The sequence below is a fragment of the Scyliorhinus canicula genome, chromosome 21, assembly GCF_902713615.1.
Source record: "Scyliorhinus canicula chromosome 21, sScyCan1.1, whole genome shotgun sequence".
In the NCBI taxonomy this organism is placed as follows: Eukaryota; Metazoa; Chordata; class Chondrichthyes; order Carcharhiniformes; family Scyliorhinidae; genus Scyliorhinus; species Scyliorhinus canicula.
The window spans coordinates 44,071,370-44,093,811 of NC_052166.1; the positions used below are offsets into that span (position 1 = coordinate 44,071,370).

Sequence of the window (22,442 nt, forward strand, 5' to 3'; positions counted from 1 at the left end):
TGGCTGCTCTCACTGCCTTCTCTTCCAAATGTCAGCAGTAGTCGAAGACGACTTAGATAGTGAGGGACGATCACTTGAACATTAGAGAAAGCCTGCTGATGCTGAGGAGCTCACTCTCGCCTTGCATGACTGAAGTTACTCAGCACCATAATTACTTACCGGCTACCAATCAGTTGCTTTGGGACTTCAGGGAGTTTAATCTGGTAAATAGGCCAGCTGCAGAGGCAAGAAAATTCCTAAATTTGATCTTGACCCTGAATTCCGTTAGCTGTGCCAGGAGTGTTTTGGGGGAGTTCTTGCTGCAGGTGGTTGTAGCATTAACACCATCATTTATTCTGGTGAACAAATTAGCTTCCTTCCAAAAGCTCAGCTGGGAGAGTACATGGGCCTCAAATGATGATTGGACCTTTGGCACTGATTTGTAGGCATGTAGGTAAAGACAGGAATATCCACCAAGACACCAGCACACATTACAAAGTGGCAGAATTCTGGGTAAGGTCTGGCCACACAGCCCAATAGACAATCCTCTTCAACTCCTGAGTGGCAATCTCGTGGAGTTGATTGCCTGCCCTTTACAGAGCCCGTCTGACTTTTAATCCATGAATTTGTGACGATGAGTAGTCACTGCCAATAATCCCCCTCTGGAATGTGCATGCTCTTGCTGCAGTTGTAAAATGGAATTACTTTCCCCCAGAGGATTCGCGCCCCCATAAGGCACAAGTACTGATACAAAACAACACATGTTGAATATGCAAGCTCTTCAATTGAAAAAAAAAATGTTTTTTTGAAAAGGATGGAAAAAGAACTGAGTTTTGTGCTAACTATTTGAAGGGCAGCTGGACGGGAATCAGGAGGAGCTCAGCAATTTTTATGCTGTAACCTGGTCATAACTACTTTTTTGCTGGTTACATGGACAGGCAGTATAAGGTAGAGAAATCTAAATATTCATAACCACTTTCCAATGTCAGGGACGATAGTGTAGGAATAACAGTACTGAAAAACGATGTTCAAATACCACCAACCCAAGTTCTGAAACTGAGCTCAACAAAGCTAGTCATTTTAGGCAGACATCAGAGGGGGAAAATTACTGAAAGCTGCTGGATTGTTGTTAGTACCTCATTCACTAACTTCCTACCATGTCTGGTCTGCTTGTGACATTGTGCGGTTAACTCTTCATGTTTCCTGAAGTGGTCTACAAGCTACTCACTTACACAAATAATCATTTTGGCAGTAAGAGTGGCCGGGTTGGCTCTACCCACACACCACAGTATCATAAACACAATATTAGCCACACTAAGGCTGGGAACCTCAGATGAACCCAACAAACAAGGGGGAATAGCAAGGAAGCGGAATGCCCTGAAGGTGAATTGGCAGGAAAATGACATGTAAATGATGTTGGCTAATTAAGAAGAAATAAGTGCACTGCTTTCATAGTCCAAGAACCCTGAAGAATTATCTTGCACCCTTTACTTGTTGTAAACAGAAAGTGGCATGTATGAAATTAAGCACTTCACTGCAATATTGTGTTCATAAAGCTGAACAAACAAGCTAGTTTAATGAAAATGCGAGTTTAGAAGCCAATATATCTAGAGTCCAAAAGTCAGTATCATCTGAACATAATCTCAAGATGTTGCCATAACTCTGAATCTCCAAAACACGTTAAGGCCACCCAAAGCTCTGTAGTTTGTCCTGTTCACCCACCAACCCTGTTCTACATTTCGTCGACAGTGGTTCCTGGTTAACAACGCCTCAATCTTAATATTCTCATCCTGGTTTTCAAATCACTCCATGACCTTGCACCCTGCTCTATGTAAACTTCCCAGCTCTATAACATCCCACGATATCTGCACTCTTTCAATTCCCTGGGGCATTTTGCTACATTAAAGGCACTAGATAAATGAAAGTTGTTGTTATTATGTTTAGATGATGTTGCTCCCTCATAATGCATGGTCTCCACATCTTGCTGCTGTGTATTTGCCAAGTGACTTGAGTGACATTTAAGAATTATAATTGAGAGTTTCTCACTCCCATTTCCTTCTAAAGCTATTCTATAAAAAAACAGTACATTTAGCCCTATTAACACTGCAGTACGAAGCAAAATGAAGCATTTAATTGAAATGCATCAATTAAAAAAAATAGATTTTGCATACTGAATATATTAACCTCTATAGTACTTTGTCTCAAAGGATCCAGGCAGCTCATCAGAATTCATATATGTCTGAAGCAGTGAATTGTTTGCTAAATATTAATGATTTTCATATAGTTTTATATACAAGTAATGGGAAAATGCTAATAAAAGATGTAAATTTTAATGCATTGGGGTATATCCTTCCACTCCCATTTCTAATGGAGTTCAATTATAAATTACCTGACCAGTGCAGCAGAGGCCAATGTTCAGTCCTAATTAAAAATATTACAAAACCTTAGAGAAGATTGTTTCCACTGTCAAATTAAAGAGCTACATGGAATCAATTATTAGTAGGTTACTATCAATTTAAAACTACAGCCCTCACTGATTTCTAATATATAATCAGTGCATGTGGACTCTAGAAATATAAGTGGATAAAAGTCTCAACATCTTGTGTGTCAAATGTTATGTCTGAGAGCAAATAATGTGGAAAAGCTGCATCACATTATCTACCATATATTGATTTAATTAATTAAGATTATAAAGTGAGCACAATGCAAAATGTAAAATTTGGCTCAAGATTTAATTTTGGTTTAATGTGACTATGGACCATCAAATTTTATCCCTACGGATAAACATTTTTATTCTGTTTATTTCTACTTGGAAAGGACATTAAAATATAGGAAAACAATAAAATATTAACAGTAAATTATGAAAATATTTATTTAGTTACTTTGTGCTGCATTGCTTGTTCTGTACCACAAGGAGGCAGTAAAGCTACATACGAAAAATAAAGCATTACATGGCAGAAACACTAAAGAGCAAGGCTATCTTATTTCAGTATGGACATTCTTATAACTTGCAACTTTTGCAGGTTCAAGTTACTCGATAATATTATAGTTGGTGACAGTACATGCAAACGTGTGTTCCTCTCACACAGAGCTGGATTGCAAATTACAATAAATTATTTTCAGATTTCACGAAACAAATAAGCATTCTTTCCAACAATCTTGAGAATTAAAATATCCAAGGATTTATGAAAGTCCAGTATAATGTATGTGCATATTTGAGGAAGGACGATCTGAATTCAAAGGATTTAAATGCCTGTGGTGATTCAGCCTGGCTGAGACTAGGATTTATGAGGATGGAAAAGATGTATGCTGCAAAATAAATTCAAATAAGAACTTGACATTAAAAATATTAATAACTTAAAAACCCAAACAAATAGGTCAGTTTTATCTGGAGTATGACTCTTGATGTAACAAGATTATAAAGTTAAACAAAACTTTAAAAAAGTTGGGAATCATGTCACTTTCATCTTAATAAATTGTAAGAATCATTTTTTTTCTTTCTCAGTATTTCTGTGTTGTATTTAATTCCCTCAATAAGAACAACAGGTAAGCAGGCTTCTGCTCTCAGGCTTCAGAGATGGCTGCTAGTATGTATAAAGAGTAACCTGTTTAGCTGCGCACCCATTTTTTGCAGGAACGCTACTCCCCTATGTTGAGTAGCTTCTCTCTCAGCCTGTCCAACACAGGTTCTCTCTCAGCCTGTCCAACGTACCTTCCAATGCAAGGGAACTCTATTCACAATTCTATTTCGTTTGGCATCTTGCTACTTAAAGCTTATATGAAAAATGAGCGAGTTAATAAATGCAAGTATTTAGTGCCAATGGTGTGAAACAGGATTATTGTTCAGCTTAGCTTTCTTCTGCATTGGGCCATGTTTCTTTTTCAGGTCATCGGTATCTGCCACAGTTGGTTGTTTAATGAGAAGTGAGTTTATTTCATGTACAAAATGTGTTAATAGAGATAAAGGGTCCAGTTTGTCAATCTTGTCCAGTCCTCTATCTAAATTCATACATATCAATGGTGCTTTGGAAGAACAAGTCTATATTGTCATGGCTTACTGCTGCAATGATCAAAACATAAAGCCACTAGGGTGGCGGCAACAAGAAATAATTTATTGCTGAATTATGGTCTAACCTGACATATTATTTAGCTTCAATCACTGGAAACACACTTGCGCACCAAATAAATTCAAGCACTAAAAACCTCAAACAGAATGATCAGGAATGATACAGGATCACAATTTTGTGAAAATAAACCCACTTTGTAAAATAAATAGTCAGGCTGCCCTGGGTCTCAATGTATAATTCAGTTTCATATCTATTACACACTGGCTGACTTATATATACACGTGCTTGCTGTAATCATCAATTTAATCTTCCATTCTCTAACTGACAACTGCACAGATATACTCTCAGCCCTTTACAATCTTTACCCATTAACTGGAAAGAAAATTTAACTGGCCAGCTCGTCTCAAAAAACCCCCCAGAAAAATATGATTCATTATATTGTGCACATTCCTGCTCTGCATATCATGAATTATTTTCAGAAATTAGTAGAGTTTTCTTCATTGGATTCAGTCTGACCCGGAGACACTGGCTAAGTCCTTAGATCAATGTGAACTTTGAGATTGTTAAGATTTGCATTTTGCATAACTGAAGTCTGAAATTAAAGGGTGCATTGTTTACGCATGGCCCTTAGCATACGTGAAATCCATCCATCTGCTAAAAGCCATGGCCGGAACTGCTGATATTTTGTTTGAACTCCATTAAGAATTCATTGGTACCATGACAATCTCTGCTGCCCTCTGTCTGCTGAGCTAGGCAACAATCTTTTACGAGTCTTCTAATTAGCCCATCCAGTAGGGTTTTCAGGAATCAGACAGAAGAGATCATCATGGGGTTATCTATCTCCTCTCCATTTCAGATAAGAGAAACTTTCACTGATATAACAATTCCAATATCCATTGGTATGATACAGCGCAGAAGCAGGCCAATCGGCCCACTGTTTGTTTGAAACAGCTATCCAATTAGTCCCACAGAGCAGCAAAGTTGTTCTCCTTCAATTATCCGATTCCTTTTTAAAGTTGCAAATGAATCAGCTTCCACTGCCCTTCTAGGCAGTGCTTTCCAGATCATAAAAACACAATGCAGAATTTTTTTCTTCTTCATGTTGTCTCTGGTTCCTATGCAAATTATCTTGAGTCCGTGTATTCCGGTTAGCGGCCCTTCTGCAATTGGAAACAGTTTCTCCTGATTTTATCAAAGCCTTCTATGACTTTTAAACATCTCTATCAAATCTCCCCTCAACTGTTTTTGCTCTGGGGATAACAACCCAGAATCTCTAATCTCTCCAAACAACTGATTTAAGAGAGAGTTTAGAGGAGAACGGAGTGGCGCATTGGTTCAGGATCTGGACTTTTCACTTCTGAAACTCGGATTTGAATTCAGACCAAGTTAATAGGCTACGAGCGTGATTTATAGAGCAGGTTTGAACAGTCTCATCGCAGTTTCTAATAAACGCAGCCTAAAGGATATAAAGGTTCACAATTTTGCACGAAACTTCCATATATAAAATTAGCTTTTCAAGGCCAGTGAGGGTGTTTTGTGATAATTATGAGGTTAGAATGCCATTAAAACTCGGTTAACATTTCATTCAATAAGGTGCAACTTTGTCCAGGTTTCTTTTTACAGGAGACTAACTGTGTATGAGTGGAAGTTCTCAGTAATCCCATTTATTGGCATGTTTGCAGCCTGGGGGTGGACAGATGTGTGAGTGCCCTCTGGAGAAGCTTGTAATCACTGACAGCAATTTCTAGATTTCCATGTTATTCCTTGCATGTGTGATCTCCAGAAGTTGCGATCAGTTTCGATGGCATGATGGTGATAAATGCTGGCAGTTCTGCCGTCATCGAGACAGCAATATTTGGGCCCAGATAAAGTAAAAAACAAAAGCAATGATAAGTCAAAAGAAATTGAATGCCCTCCATTAGACCATCAGCCACTAGGTATAAATATTTGAGCATTTTCTTCTTATGATATTCACATTTGTTGCTATTGCCTCACCTGAAAGTGCAGGCTAAACACCTTTTGCATTATGGCAGACAGGAACAGTAGTGCCGGGGATACATGGATAGGTGCAATATTTGATTCTGTGTTCAAGCTTCTCATCATTTAAAATAAAAGAAAGCCAAATTGTTTGAAATGCACCAAATTGTGAAAAATTAACTTGCTGGTGCCAATTTAGATCACAATTGTGCTTGTTGTTCTTCCCTGACGCACACAACCCAGTCTGGCACAAATCAATCCTTTTACATCCCAACATGTTAGCACCTCTTCTTAATTTGAATTCACTATCGATACAGTGCAGGATAAATCTGAAGAAACTGTCAGTTTGTTTTATTCATCTTGATGTCACCACCGGCGGAAAAATTGAATGATTCAGACACGTGATCACAATTGTCAATTCTCTATTTCGGCAATCTAATGCACAGTTTAGTGAAACGGAGGTAGGCTCAAAAGCAGACACATGCTTTTTAAAAAAAAAACATAGGACCCCTCAGACTTCGGTTACCGAACTAATACTGTCAGGTTACAACCAACAATAAGACAATCTGACATGCTATTATTGAAAAATCATTTGAGATGTGGGAATAGGGAACAAATGAAAATGAATGTTAACAGATTGGTACAAAATATGTAAACAGTACTCTGAACGTTCCAGGTTTTAAAAATGAATATTTCTGTTTAACTAAGATTAACACGCGAGGTGTATTTTGAAATACATTACACGTCTTGCAAATGTTATAGTATAGCATGAGAAATATTAACTGAAGTTGCACAGTAAAACACTAAAACACTTGTCACACCTACCAGATGTTACCTGACAATGCAGTTTAGGCAAGAATAAAAGCATTCAATATGCTAAATGCAGGGCCAATATGCTAAGCTTGCTACTTATAATTATCTGCAAATTGAGAATGCCAAATTTAAATGGGTTATTAAATGGAAAGTTCAAAGTGTGAACTGTAAGAACTGTTGTAAATGTTCAGTATCTTGTATTAACTTTTAACTGCTAAAGCTGGTAGCCAATACTTACTGCTCTGGGCTTGAAATGGAGGACATTCGAGCCTCGACTGGCAACGCATTACCTCTTGGTTTCTTAACTGCTGGCCTTGGAGGACGTGCCTGTGTACACACATTTATATTAGAAAGAAATTTGTTAGTATTAAAAACAATTACAGACATCATCCAGAAAAAAACTATTCTAGGCGTCCAGAGATTAAGAGTCCAGAATACAGAATAGACAATTGGAGTAATAATGAAGTATACGTATGCAGACAGAGGACAAGATACGCAGTTACAGAAGACATCCGAGCAGACAGCACGTCATCACTTCAGTTTTAGGTTGTTAGCATCTTATGGGTCAAACTTGCTATTAGTTATTCTTTAAAGGAAACCCTGGTCATCCAGTAGAGGTTGTAAAAATCATGAGGATGAACCTATATCAAACCCAGATGCAGTGAAAAAACGATATTGCCTTAACTAATTAAGATTTTAAATGTTTAATTTCCTAAACTTATTTAAGCATTGAAAATCTGCTACCAACTATTGGTCATCACACTTTAACTGATCAGAACAGCTCATGGAAACATTGTTCTATCAGCTAGTGAACGAAGATACCATCCATACCCACATTAATAAGGACTTCTTCCAATTCAATAAACATGTGCCAGATGCTATTTATTATCAGTTGGCTAGACAGCTGGTTCGTGATGCAGAGCAAGGCCTACAGCGCGGGTTCAATTCTCTTAACGGCTGAGGCCCCGCCTTCTCAGCTTTGGCCCTCACCTGAGGTGTGGCGATCCTCAGGTTAAATCACCACCAGTCAGCCTCAAAGATGAAAGCAGCCTATGGTCATCTGGCACTATGGCGACTTTACTTACTTTATGTGAAATGTACTGAACACTAGAAGAGATACCTGCATCTTGAACCTAGTAGATGGTAAAATTAAGACAGATTCAGGGACACAAATCCAAAAGCTAAAAAAAAAGGACAGCAAGATCCTTTTATACCTGGGTGCACGATGGCACAGTGGTGAGCACTGCTGCCTCACAGGGTCGAGAACCCGGGTTTGATCAGAGCCCCAGGTTACTGTCCGTGTGGAGTTTGCATATTCTCCCCGTATCTGCATAGGTCTCACCCCCACAATCCACAGGTGCAGGGTAGGTGGATTGGACACGCTAAGTTGCCCCTCAGTTAAAAATATTGTTTCCTTTTATACATAGAATAACAAATGTTTTTTGTAGCTTGTAACATGTAACCAGTACTCTGCCACCTTAAAGGGGAATCTTTGAACATTATGTGCAGAAAGGGTTAAAATAGCCAACTCGTGCAAAGTTCACCATGCTGCGAGCATGCTCAAAAGCTGCACAAAATCAGTGGGTAGGTAGCAGGGAATGAATCCCAACACTGCACCTCAACCAACAGGTTTGCATGATAGCATAAGTTTATGTAGAACACCTGACTTCTGAGATTGGATTAGACATTTGGTCAGCCCAGGTTATCGACTGTCAAACCATAGATACCTTTATTGTAATGGATCCTCAGCTTTCAGTGGAAGTGTTCTGTAGTGCAAATGAGTGATTCACAAAGAATCCCTTGACATGTCAGTACTGAAGATTACAGCATCACATGAATGTGAAAAAGTATTTTTCATTGGGCAAAACTGTAGAGTGTTTATAGTTGAGATAATAAACAGAGCATCAATACAATACAAAAGGCCTGTTTTCAGATTTGAGCTTATGTTTTGTATTATACCAGCCATGGAGTTGGCAAGGTTTTCCAAGCCAAAGAGTTTCTGTTGGCAGGGCTATAGAAATCAGGCGGACCAATGTTTTGCAGCACTTCACAAGTCTGTACATTGGTATGTTTACTGATATTTCCACTGCAAACCATACGGCACTTCTCTGGTAAATTAAATTTGGTCATTAGCTTTTAACAACTGGGACAATCCCAGTAAAGGGGATGGTAGCCTAGTGATTATGGTATTGGAGTATCCACCAGAGGTCACGAGTTTAAATGCTACCATTGCAAGTTATAAAATTGAATTCAAGGTGCGATTTAATAAAAGAAAATCAGAGTTTGTTCTGGGTAGGATTAGCGGGGTTGGTTCTGGGTAGGATTAGCGGGGTTGGTTCTGGGTAGGATTAGCGGGGTTGGTTCTGGGTAGGATTAGCGGGGTTGGTTCTGGGTAGGATTAGCGGGGTTGGTTCTGGGTAGGATTAGCGGGGTTGGTTCTGGGTAGGATTAGCGGGGTTGGTTCTGGGTAGGATTAGCGGGGTTGGTTCTGGGTAGGATTAGCGGGGTTGGTTCTGGGTTGGATTAGCGGGGTTGGTTCTGGGTAGGATTAGCGGGGTTGGTTCTGGGTAGGATTAGCAGGGTTGGTTCTGGGTAGGATTCGCGGGTTTTTTCCGGCCCATAGTCACACTTAGCTGCATTTCCTGCTGAGCTCCAACGAGCAGAGCCCTTCAGTGCAGGAAGAATGGGGGGGGTCTCCGATGTGACCCCGGATCTTCCTCCCCAGCTTGCCAATAAGGGGGTTCTCAGGCCCCCACATCACACATGGGCAGGGCACCCCCAGGTCCGAACCACGGGATGGGCAAAATACCAGCCTGGTACCCTGGCAATACCACCTGGGCACCCTGGCAGGGTGCCAAGCTGACAGTGCCAAGGTGCCCAGGTGACACCAGCAATGCCACCCGGCCCAGATACCAGCCACCTGGAGCTTCCGATCGCCCGGGCGAGCTCCCAAGTGCGTAAACATTGTTAGGTTATGGTCAGTACGGTCGCACAATTGCTTCACAGCTCCAGGGTTCCAGGTTCGATGACCTGGCTTGAGTCACTGTCTGTGCAGAGTCTGCATGTTCCCATTGTCTGCGTGGATTTCCTCCGGGTGCTCTGGTTTCCTCCCACAGTCCAATGATGTGTAGGTTAGGTAGATTGGCCATGATAAATTGCCCCACAGTGTCCAAAAAGGTTAGGTGGGGTTACTGGATTTCGGTGATAGGGTGGAGCTTAAGTAGGGCCAAAGGGCTCTTTCCAAAGGGCCGGCACAGACCCGATGGGCCGAATAGCCTCCTTCTGTACTGTAAATTCTATGATAAGTGGGGTTTTAAGCTCACTTAACTATGAGTCTGGGTGCCGCTCATTGTGGTGTAAAATCACACTCAATAAATCTGGTTATTTGTCATTATCATAGAAAATAACTAAAATTAAGATAGTTTTAAAGGTCAGGCACCCACCATCCCTGCCTCATCTGGCCCACGTGTGACTTCAGAACCACCATATGTGGTTGTCTTAATGCCCACTGAACTGGGGACAAGCAATAAATATTCCCTTGTCAGTGTCTTTGACATCCCAAAAGAGCTACTGTTCCAGTAATTTGGTAGATAATATAAGAAACATATAATTTGCGGGTGATAGATTCTGCAGTAGAAGATATTTTAAAATGTGTGAACTGGAAGGCACTGAGGTTGTGCATAGATTTGATTCACTGGGTTGCTTACCCTTGGTTCAGGCTCCCCACTGACAACCACTTCTCATTCCCTGCCATTTCTGTCAATCTGACTTCTTTCTGTACCCCATTGCTCTGTCCTGCAGGGGTCATCCAATCAGGAAGTGACAGAATTAAGAAGGGGATGCATTACAGGAAATTGAAATATCGGGAAAGTGTTGCCTCTCAGCACCGGAAGAGTCACGTGTTAAAAGGTACCAGCTGTTCATTCCTGAGCAAGAGTCTTTATTCCAACTACCAAAATGACCATGCATCTTCATAGCACGTGAACAAAGAGAAAGTTCTTCATTAGACAAAAAGGGATGAAGTTACACGAGAGGAATGGAAACTGTTACTAAAGAGCAATACTTGTATTCACAGACATCTGTATTTTGGAATTGTAAATACATACACCCAGATGTAGTCTATCAACGCAAAGCCTTTTGTTTCAATGAGCTGGAGCTTATGCAAGGGATTTGAGTGCCACATTACAGAGTTGTATTCGGCTGAAATGCAGAGCAGCTTTAAATTGGTGACATTGCAGCAGAAAAGTCTTGGAACCAATGTTTTTGGATGTTATCACCTAGTACAGTTGCTATTTAAAGGCAATTAAAAAAAACTAATAAGTAGCATGTGGTGCTGCTGGGCTGAAACATGTTCAGGAATGTCATCCAAAGGTACAATTATTGCCAAAAATATACAAACACTGCATAAAATAGCTGTTAGCCAGTAAACAATGTTTAACACCATTGCAGTCTATAAAATATAGATCAAATAGATCAAATGCTTTAAATATTCAGAAATGATTCTGAATATGGCATCACTAAATACCTTGCCTCTTTTATTCTTACCAATTTTGTTCACCCCCCCCCCCCCCCCCCCCCCCCACCCAACCTGCTTCTGTTTCTTTACATAACTGTTCAGACATCCAGGATTCAACCAGCTGCTTCCTTCACAATGTCTCATACCAATGGCTCTGTGCTACTCAAAGGGGAAAGCACTGCTTTTATCACCCCACCCCCCTCCAAGGTGGTATGTCCCACTCGTGAACATGATTTCACAACCACAACTGTGGTGTGAAGCTGCTGTGTTGCTGGCTTCTTTTGTGCCTCATTTTGTTCCCTGACTGTTTTGTCTGTCAGATGCTTTGGGCTAGTTTTTAAAAAATTTATAACTAGACTAGATAACGAAAGGGATTATCAATGACTGACCGACACAAAATGGAACATAATGTCAGTCTTTAAATATATTTATGTTTCAGTTAAGTTTTTTCCTCCCCCAAATTAACTATTACAGCTGGTTTCAACCAATTGAAGAGTAATTTCTGATTAATGGGCTCAATGTGAAGAAGTAGCAGTAAAGTTTCCACAGATGTCGCTTTTTGGGAATTGTTGTACTAGAAACCCAGGAAATGTTTTAGGATAAGTGCCAGGATCTTGAAAGTCAAATTTTCAGATTTACAGATCAGAATGTTGGTTGTAATGGCCACTGCTGTTCAAGGCAAAACCATAGACCATCTATGAAGTTACTAACAGAATCAGGCACAATGTTCAAGATATGTACAATTTTATTTTTAATGCTCATCTTAATCACAAAAGACGTGCGAGCAAAATTCCATCAATTGTGGAAAAAAATCCCATTCTACATTCCATAATTTTGAAAAACAAGAAAAGAAATTAACTGAAGCATTCATTGATTTAACTCTGTGCAGAATACAACAAAAGTTTAGCAGCAAGGGGGAGGGCGTTCAAACGATGACCTCAGTGTAGCTACTGAAGTAAGGGGTCAGGAAAGGTCAGTCTGTGAACTTGCTGAGGAGGGGGCCAGTCCCCAGACAAAGCTGCCCTTCCACACAATGGAGACAGCTTAAGCATGTGAACCCACTGGTAGGAACAGAAGGATTAAGTTTGTGGCAAGTTTGCCTGAACTTGCAACAGGGAGAAACATGGGGGAAAAGAACAACAGAGCTAATTAGCAGAGCTGAGCTGTCAGACCGCAGCTGAATGGCTCAGTGCCAACAAACAAAAGGAGAGGCCTGGCAATCAGCAGGATCGATGGAAAAGACTGCTTCATTAGGGATGATAGAACGAAGGAGGAAAAAAAGAGAAAAGACGCTGTTTAATTAAGCTTGAGCTGGAAGGTGATGCGTGAAGCTTGCCTGTCATCGTGCTGCTAATACTTTCACCTTTCCGCCAGAGCTTTGAAAAGCCAGCGATTACCCTACTAGTGTCAGCAACACCAGATATATCTGGGGAGAAATGCAAAAAAGGATTGGAGCCATAGCCTAAAGGGACTTCAGTGGAAAGTCAGAAAAAAAAGCAGATTCCCTACAGTGTTCTGAACCTGACAAATCCAACTGGGCAAAGCTGAATTTGCTTTAGACCCAACTGCTCACATTTAATCATTAAACATAAAATTCAAGCTTCTGTTCCAAATAGCAGCAACTACAATGCATACAGCAACTTACATTAGAAATTTGTGCTTCCTAAAGGTTTGAAATATGTTGCGATTAACCATGACTAAATCTATAATCACAAGGCACTGACCTTTTAGTTTTAAAATATGAAATAAATATCACTTATTTTTAAACACTATGGTAATGATTTAACTTGTGTAGGGTATTGCACCATACCTCACTGGGTTTATGTCAGGATTATCAAAGCCCTGTATATGAAGAGAGGTGCCAGCATCAATGAACAATGAGTCCTTTCTGACAAGTAACATAAACTCAGTGTGGTGAGATTTAATTTATTCTAAGGACTCTTTAAATGCTGATAAAGCATAAAATGAGCATCTTAAAATGTAAAAAATGCAAATGAATTTTACTTATAAAAGGAGAAATGTCAGTAAGACCTGAAACCATGGAGGATTGCTGTGTACACTGTATTAAGTGCTATCTTTATGATTAATTAACATAATTTTCATTGGTATTCATATTGAATTGAAAACTTTCTGCATCACACCCTGCACTCCTTTTGATAAAACAAAATGTTTTTACTAATAGGTAGACTATATTTTAATACAACCTTATTAGGTGAATTATAGAGTTGGTATAACTAATTGACTATGTTCACGCTGAAGTAAGGAAAGTGAATGCAATGTTTATGTCAACAAGGAATGACTATGGTCTTAACAAAATTCAATCATTTCCCCTCACCTTGTTTGATTTTAATTCCAAACCTCAGCACTGACTCTACAGCATTTCCTAAAATCGTGTGTGAAACAGCAAAGTTATTAATGGGATGTGGCAGGCATATGAATGCAGAAACAGAGCTCAAAAAGATCTGGGTGCAGCGAGGTTGTCAGCCATTTCTGGTGACACGACTGAAAGGTAAACTGTTGCTGTGGAAAGAAGGCTCTCATTCCTCTCACCGTTAATTGAAGGCCCATCGTACTTTCATATATTTAACATTTTCAGACCTTCTGAAACAATACATAAAGTCAGCAGTCTATACCTGTTTGAAACAAAACTAGGTACCATACCTGCGCAGGTGTCATAGATTCCACCCCCCTAAATCATACCTAATAAATCAGAATGTTTTTATACATCCTGATGTGATGACATTGCAGGCGCATAGCATTTGCTGTGCTGCGATCGGTATTAGGGTTGGCAGAATGTGGAAAATCCAATGTTGGCTGAGGCACTAGAGCAAAGAGCAAATATCAATGATAATGACATCTCTTGTGCGAAAGACAGGAGTCCTATTAATCTTTTAAAAACTATTTTGGCTTTTGCTTTTCTTTTCTTTTCAAATCTCAGCTAATATTTGTGCAACTGCCCTTTTGGTCCTCTGGATTGAGCAAACTGCAGAGTCCAGGGCACAGGGTCAAACATCTCCCTATTCCAGTCAGCTAATATTCTTGGTTCCCCATTGCTACAGCTAATGGGTTAGCACAAATTCTGCTCACTGCTTGTGACTTCCTTGCTGAGCATCACACATTCCTTAATGATTCTCTAAGGCAGTATCATTCTAAAATGGGTTACTGTACAAAAGATAAAATCAATAATGAAAATTATTGACATGATTGCCTATAATTTTCTTCTACGCCACTGTGGGTAGCACTGGCTTTTGGTTACGCATCTGAATTGGCTAAAATGACTGAGGAATCATATTTCTTGGATTTTTTTTGCATCCAGATAATAAACCATAAAAACTTCTTAAAGACAACAGTGTGCGCTGAAATGAACGGTTTTTCCTTAACTTACATGTTGTGTCCATCATTTGAATTGTGTGACAGCGCACACAATTCTAATTCACTATCACTTATTTTTTGGGGTCAAGTTATTTTAAATCTTACTTTGTTGGGCATCATTCCACAGTTGAAAAGCTGACAGATGACCTGTTTCCACACCTCGGATTACACCACTCTGTAACAAGCTGATTTTCCTTTCTTCCCTGTGAGGAATAATTTAGGCTCCACTGTCCATCATGACTGAGATAGGAGTTTTTGAGTGGAGGAATCATTGTCAACATGTGTCATGTTACGCTGAGAGTATTTTGTTTGATTAGTAACACACTACTTCACCACATCAACTGCATTTTTTTGTTGCAGTCATTTGAGTGTGCAGAATTCCCTTCTATAACGCACTGGTCACGTCACAGGACTCGCCTTCCAAAAGGACATTGACCATTGACAAACGGGAAAACATCGGCGAACACCTGCAAAAGCTCCCCCACAAAATACCCCTTGAAATGAGCCACATGCATACAGCAGCGTGGAGCTATTTAAGAAACCTGCATTACGAACATTGAAGATTAGAAATATGTAATTAGCCCGGTGAAAAGGTTAGACCACCTCTGAGCATGTACAACATGCATGTGTCCTGCGTATAAACAAAGTGCCAAATCCAAGCATGCATTTGAGGTTAGAGACTTATGTCCAGGTGTTAAAGAGTTCCCTATCAGTTGCACTGGTGCTACGCAGGGTTCTTGTGACACCTTAAGTGAGCAATATTTCTGCCATGGCTCTGTCCTAATGCCAAGTTAAATCAAACACAAGAAGAATTAGGGACTGGACAAAGAAAGAAGCAAAGTTTCACACCTGACTTGAGAGAAAATTGAGCAGAGGTCCAACCCCTTGTCGCAAGACCAAATAACACAAACTGAATAAAAGGGTAAGTAGAGTCAGCAAAGCAACTAAGGTGGTGTTAAACATATTTAAGGAGATACACAACTTCTGTCTACTCACGGGCAAAGAAGAACTGTTTATCTTTGGAGGAGGAGGGCGAGGTGGAGGGACTCTCTCTGGCTGTATCAAAGTGGAAACTTAAACATCAGAACAGAAGCATCCTTCAATTCAATTAAAATAAAAACAAACATAGCAAGCAACTTAAAAAATACTAGTTTGAAATTTGCACATGTCGTGAGTTCATTATCTCAGAAACGCGTATTCATACCAAGAATCTGATCTGACACAATAGGGTCTCGCTATAACAAACTTATACATATTTTTAAATAATTTATCCTGTACCAACTTTCAAAAAGGCATTATTTTTAATTATGGAGCAAGAGAAAGGAATAAAGAACCGAACAGTCAAAACCCACAGTGGAAATTCTTACATATATATATATATATATACATATATATATATATATATATATATACACATAATTTTGTGAGACATTCCACTTCTATGTAAAGCTGCAGAGCTCCACAATTATTTTTATTCAAATCACAAGTACAGTACTCATCAAATTAAGTAGCTCCTGCAGACATCATGATTTAAATCTATTTAGTTTTGTGCAAATAAAGATTGAAACTTTCCTCAACTGAATTTATTTGGATTTTGTTTTATTCCTGGCATACTCACAGCCTGGCTTGCCAATTGTAATGTCACCATGTTGTATTACTGGGGCTGACATTCAGTACACCCCATATTCATAGGAGGAAGCTATACTGTAATAGCACATGCTGGTTTTCCATAATAAAATTATAAGACACTTGGATTTTAATGTTTTGTATTATCTCCTCACTGGTGAGTTTTACTAGATTTAGCCAGACCATTTGACTGTATGTTTGCAATAGCTGAACACTTCATCTGGGGAAAGCAGAAGATTTTACGTCAGAAAATTGATGTAGTCTTCCTCTAAAATGTGATCTTCGTTAAGATGCCTTAGTATCAAGGATGGGGATGGAGGAATGCATCATCTCCACCTTCACAAAGATAACATTAACTGGTCTTTTTAATCATGTATAATTCACACCCACATCAATTTTTTCCTTCATTTGGTCCTTGACTAGTCTTTAATGTAGAGACATGGCCAATTTCTTTTCACTTTGCTCAAAACAGTTTCCACTTTCAGCAGATTTCCATGTTGAAGTGATTTTTTTCCCCCCTGCTCCGTCCTGCAATTTTCCAAACTCAACACCAACGGGATGAATGCAAAAAGTGCACTCCTACCCCATACTCCTCAACAGGGAAAAGGATGAGCTTCCTGTACTGCAGCATGGTAATTAGCACAGTTATTGGGACACATGCTTATTCAGCATCCCGATTGTATTTTCAGTTATATAGCTGAAGTCCTGTGGTATCTGTGCAAAGGTGACTGTCAAGTGAGGCAAATCGGAGCGATAATGCTCGGAGCAACTTAGCGCAGCAGGTTTAACTCAAGTTAGTGCTAAAAGTAGACGGTTGGGTTTTACTTTCCAAGTAGCTGATTTTTAATGAGAGTACAGCCTGGATGATTCAAGTTTAAAGAATGTCACCAGGCATCCAGTGAGCTAATTGAAAACTTTTAAAATATAGTTTCACACCAGCTATGCATTATAGCACACAGCATGAGTGTACACTCGGGGGTCAAATCACTGACCTGATTTCCAAGTTATGCTGCATCGTGTGCCAATGAAACTTTGGGTACTGATGATAAGGTAAAGTAGAACCTCATCCTACTGGGGTTTGATCTCAAAATCTATATTGATACCCTAGACAGTAGTGAGGAGGGTTGCATTGTCAAAAACGCAGTTCTTTAGATAGTAAAGAAAAAAGAGGTCTGACTGCTGAGATGTAGGTTAAAGAATCTGTAGTACTAGCCATACAACAGGAACCTCTTCCAATAATCAGGCCAATATCAGGCTTCCAGTGGGCACCATTAAAGGTGGAATAACTGATTAATCATCCCAATGCTTTTAGCGAGATGTTATTGGTCTGTTTACCTAAATAACAAAAGTTATTGCATTCAACTATATCCCGGTGCATTAAAGTTTGCTATAGAAAATGCAAACAATTACCAACAAAACATAAACTATTGCAACAAACATTCACTCAAGCAGAGATCATTAAATTCCAAACTATACTGTGACCAAATGTACATTTCCCCCAAATCTCATAATTGTCATTCATTAGATTTGAACATTCTTTTTTAAAAGTAAAGTCTTTAACTCAATATCTTCTCCAAATAACTTGACTAAAAACAAGCCATTTAAGGATGAAAAGAAAATCAGAATTGAATCTCAAAATAACCACGTAATGATTGCCAATTTAATTATCCAAGGTGATTGGAAGGATAAATTATTTAGCTTAAGGAAAGGATGAGACCTTTCTTCCAGAGAATGTGTAGTCTTAATTTTCCCCCAAAGTAGGATGTTTGAATGTTCCCATATATTAATAACCTCCTATGTTGCAAAATAATCCAAGAGAGCTTTGAATACAAACAGGTGGAAATATAATTTTCACACAATCATTTAGCGCAACAGGAAATGAAGCATAAGTTTACTGGAGGAATGGTCTGAGATTTATTCCCCCCCCCAGCAATGCTTTGGGACTTCATCCACAAACTGCGAAGGGTCAGATTTCATCTGGATTTAATAAAACCCTTCGAGGACAAAGCTATATTTTGGGTATAAAATTGCTTGTAAGTTTTTTTTCTCCGTATTTCCGTCTTCGCAAATGACCTGAGGCGTTGTGATTCTGTAGGCTTTATTCTGGTTTATAAACTCAGTATTAGAAATATGCAAAAAATCATTTATTACATTTACATGACAGAAATGATACCATGTCATACATTTCAAGCAACATTTTAATTAATTGTTACAATGAGCAGCTTACCAATAAAACCTGAAGAAAAAAAATTCTATTTTTAGTGATGCTTGAAAGGGTTTATTAGTAATCTGCCTCAGTCTGTGCATCACGGTCACTGCAGTAGTGCCAAATAACAACCCTAATAGCAAAGAGACTCAGTGAAGTGTGTTATATTAAAACAAAAGTCAAGACTGTATTTCAGATCATTCAAATTTCTGGAACAATGAAAATTAAATTCAGCTATGTTATAGATCTGGCCTGGTTTTTACTCCATTATGCCTTTTTAGCGCATCAGTCAAAAGAAATTTAGACATGAAGTTTAATTTTTTCAGCAATGCGCATTATTTGTTTAGGCGCACAGAGCAATACTAAAATATCAAGTAACTATGACAAATAGATAGATACCGAAATCAAGGTTGAGATTATATTCACTATAAACAGACTTTTCATTTGATGAAAGCGATTCATATTTTAGGAAGTTGAGGTATGAGAAGTGATGCTAGAGGAGAATGATTATCCGTATTACATTTTTAGTTCCTTTATAATTTCCTCAGATGTCTTTGACGGCTTTGGGCTATTCACTGTACTCCTTCTGTTCCCAGCAAATACCCCATCACAGAATGCAAGCAGCTTAGGGGCCTTCTGCAATCTAACACCCGGTAGAGGTGCAAATAATTGTCCAACAAGCATTAACCTCTAATTTTCCTTCTCACTCCATGGAAAAATGCCTGGCATTCATCTGACACTTACCTTCAGATGTTGGCAACTCTAACTCCCAACCATTAAGTAGATTTACTTTGAAATAATACAGCCATAATTTTATGATTCCTGCAAAATTGGTGGAGCACATGGTAGTAGAACAGGTGATGCGCTGTGCCACAATCGGAATCCATTTTCCCTAATTCCCCTAAACAAGACTGTAGCTCAAATTATCTTTTGAACGGAGTGGCTTGTTAGGCCATTTCAGAGGATGGTCTGAGTCTCGAGTCACATGTCGGCCAGACCAGGTAAGGGTACCCTAACGGGCATTCATCAACCAGATGGATTTTTACGACAATCAACAATGGTTTCACTGTTATAATTGGACTTTTGATTCCAAATTTTTATTGAATTAAAATTCAAATGTGGTGGGATTCGCACCTTGGTCCCCAGAGCTTTTATGTTGGGTCCCTGGTCCAATGACAATACCACAACGCCACCACCTCCCGCACAATTGCTCAGAAAAGCACTGTGGAGATGGGCAATAATGTTCCTCTCGAAATTGGAAATTTAGGAGCCCTCCTGTTGGAGGTACACCAAGGCAAGTTGGCTCTTTTAAGAGCTGAAAACCAACCTGCAGCAAACGTGCTGGTGTCAGTTGAATGCAAGGGGGTCAGTGATTAAAGCAGTAACGTGGAAGTGACAAGAAAATAAATTCTCCTTTAACATGTCCAAGATACACGTGGAGGTTGTCTATATTTGCAAGTCCTTCGGCACTGACAGGCATGACCAAAATGACTCAGTATATATATATATAGCTTCAGAAACGCATGTCCCTCATCTCAATTATGTAGTTCATTCTATACCATCCTATGCTCAACCCTTTGTACAGTGAAAGATAAAAACAAAACTTGACAGGTTCTCAAGCGAAGAGGGAATTTTCAATTATTGAGGATAAGTAACTGGTTAACTGAGACTATGAGGACTAATAGGTTATTAGAGTCACCTGCCACTTTGTGAGATTGCCTCAGGAATGAGGAATTTCCAGTATTTTTCCTGAGTTAGCAGTAATTTTTCCCTCTGGTTCTTTTCTATCCCTAGAACATTACACAGTTACAGTTAGATAGTTTTTTTCCCCCTTTTCTTTCCTGTTTTCTGTGTGTTTGCATGCCAAATCAAAAATAATGAAGCAAAGTACCAGTGGGGAAATGCCCCAGAAATGAAAAAAAAAAAGGACTCCACAGAAAACCCAACGGGGCAGGGAGAGTACAGCATGCAACAAAGGATGTATGAAAACCCACAACTGTATCAAAAAAGCTACCTCTCCCCTTTAAGAAGCCGTCAGTATAAGCCTTGTACAACTTGCATGGGTGAAGCAAATGCTGTGAGCAGGGCTTTGCTCAAAGATGCAAAATTTAGAATAGGATGCTTTTCAACAAAATGTAAATATAAAAATGAGACTGAGCATGTGTGTGGTATGGTACCTCCAAATCTCCCTTGGGAAAAGATGGCATCCTGCAATTTAGTTCTGTGAAACCCAAAGCCCGAGGGTTCATATCAGTGCGGCAAAAGGTGCAATAGGCACAAATTATTATATCTGCAGCAAGAATCAGCAGTAGTTGAGGAGTTCTACACATTAGTGGCTCAAATTAACAGGCAGTTCATGGCATTTGCTGCTATTTGTGGACAAATAAAACAGCAACTTCAGGTGAGAGGTACATGTGTGGTTCAGTTCAAATATCTAAATGATACCATTGAGGTTGCGGCATTCCACAGTTAGCTTGACGAAAACGATATCTCACTATTGGCTCACTACTGAAATGCACGACATTGTTGTATTTGCACAATAAATATGAACAAAACTAGCTACCGAAAGTTAAGTCTTGTCCATCCCAGTCTAACTACCATTTTAACAGTGTTATAAGTATTAATGTCTGCCAAACAACCGTTCTGGGAATCAATATAAACTATTATATGTATGACGTCTCATTCCTTCAAGTTTTGATTGTTGTTGGGTTTCTAAAAATGCAACATTTACATTTTCTTTTTAAACATTGTCTGTTTTTCTCTCTCTGAGGCTGGCATTTCTTCCCCTCTTTCTGCACCACTACAGCGAAATTTCACCAGTGAATTGCTTTGTTTTTCTGGTCTTCTCGACGGGTTAGTGGGCAAGATTTATTGACTTATATCACAGAGGCAAGCAACTATCAACAGGAGAAAACTAATCTGGTGTCCATGGGCCAGAAACTCAAGCATCTGATCTTCACCGGGCACTAAATCTTCTGACAAATAATAGCACAGCTCCAATTTAATTCAATGAAAGTAAATCTTAGTATTAAAAAATAGGGAGAAAAAAATCCCAAAATGTAGACCAAGTCAACATCCAAAAAGGAAATAGACTGCTTACTGTTTTCCTTACTGTTAGAATTTTGCTTAACCACAAATAATAATAATCTTTATTATTGTCACAAGTCGGCTTGCACGAACACTGCAATTAAGTTACCGTGAAAATAGGAAGGTAGATGCAAAATTCACACAGCCTCATAATATCTGGGTGATCGAAAAACAAACACATCCATGAACCTGAGCTCGCACTGCATTCACCATATTACCTCATCAACAGCCAGCATCAGCAACCCATGCACATCGACAATGCCACTGAGAATGTAAGCAAAGGATCCAACCAGGATCGTTCCTAAGAAAATAAATTGCATGCATTCTTTTCTCTGATATTAGCTTGCAATTTTTGGGAGCATCACATTTGCTTTGACACTTCCCTTCCTTCCCCCTCACTTGACTTCAATCTGCTGATATACTCTCCATGAGCTCGGAAGATGACCATGAGTATTCAGCATTTGCTTTTTCTCATTTAAGCTCAATCAGCAGGAGGTATGTTTCTGGAGGAAATAGAGTACGAGGTGTCAAGTGTACCTGAAGCCGATTTACTTCATTAATGTCCAGCAGCTAATATAGAGGCCTGCTCAGGACAAATGACAAAGATACCTTTATCAATTAACTTAAAAATGTTATGGATTCCTCCGCCTACAGCTAGTCACAGAAAAGGCAAAAAGCTGGGCCCTGGCTGGACAAACTGAGCCATTAAAAAAAAACTCATTATCAACGTATCATTATCAGTATATGGGATATTACAAAAAGCACCTGCAATATCCCACTTGTATTGGTTAGTCAAATA

At 39.2% G+C, this 22,442-nt stretch overlaps 1 protein-coding gene across 7 annotated transcripts in view; it reads right to left on the bottom strand.

Annotated features, from left to right (window-relative positions):
- LOC119955553 (DENN domain-containing protein 1A-like) overlaps positions 1-22,442 on the bottom strand; it is a 641,178-nt gene that overhangs the window by 26,035 nt on the left and 592,701 nt on the right. For 4 of the 7 annotated variants that reach the window (XM_038781844.1, XM_038781841.1, XM_038781843.1 and 1 more), the window contains exon 20: positions 7,075-7,163. In XM_038781844.1, coding sequence (XP_038637772.1) covers positions 7,075-7,163 — 89 coding nt within the window. Of the gene's footprint in view, positions 1-7,074; positions 7,164-15,720; positions 15,781-22,442 lie in introns of all 7 variants that reach the window. The other 3 variants (XM_038781837.1, XM_038781839.1, XM_038781840.1) reach the window with 1 other exon arrangement.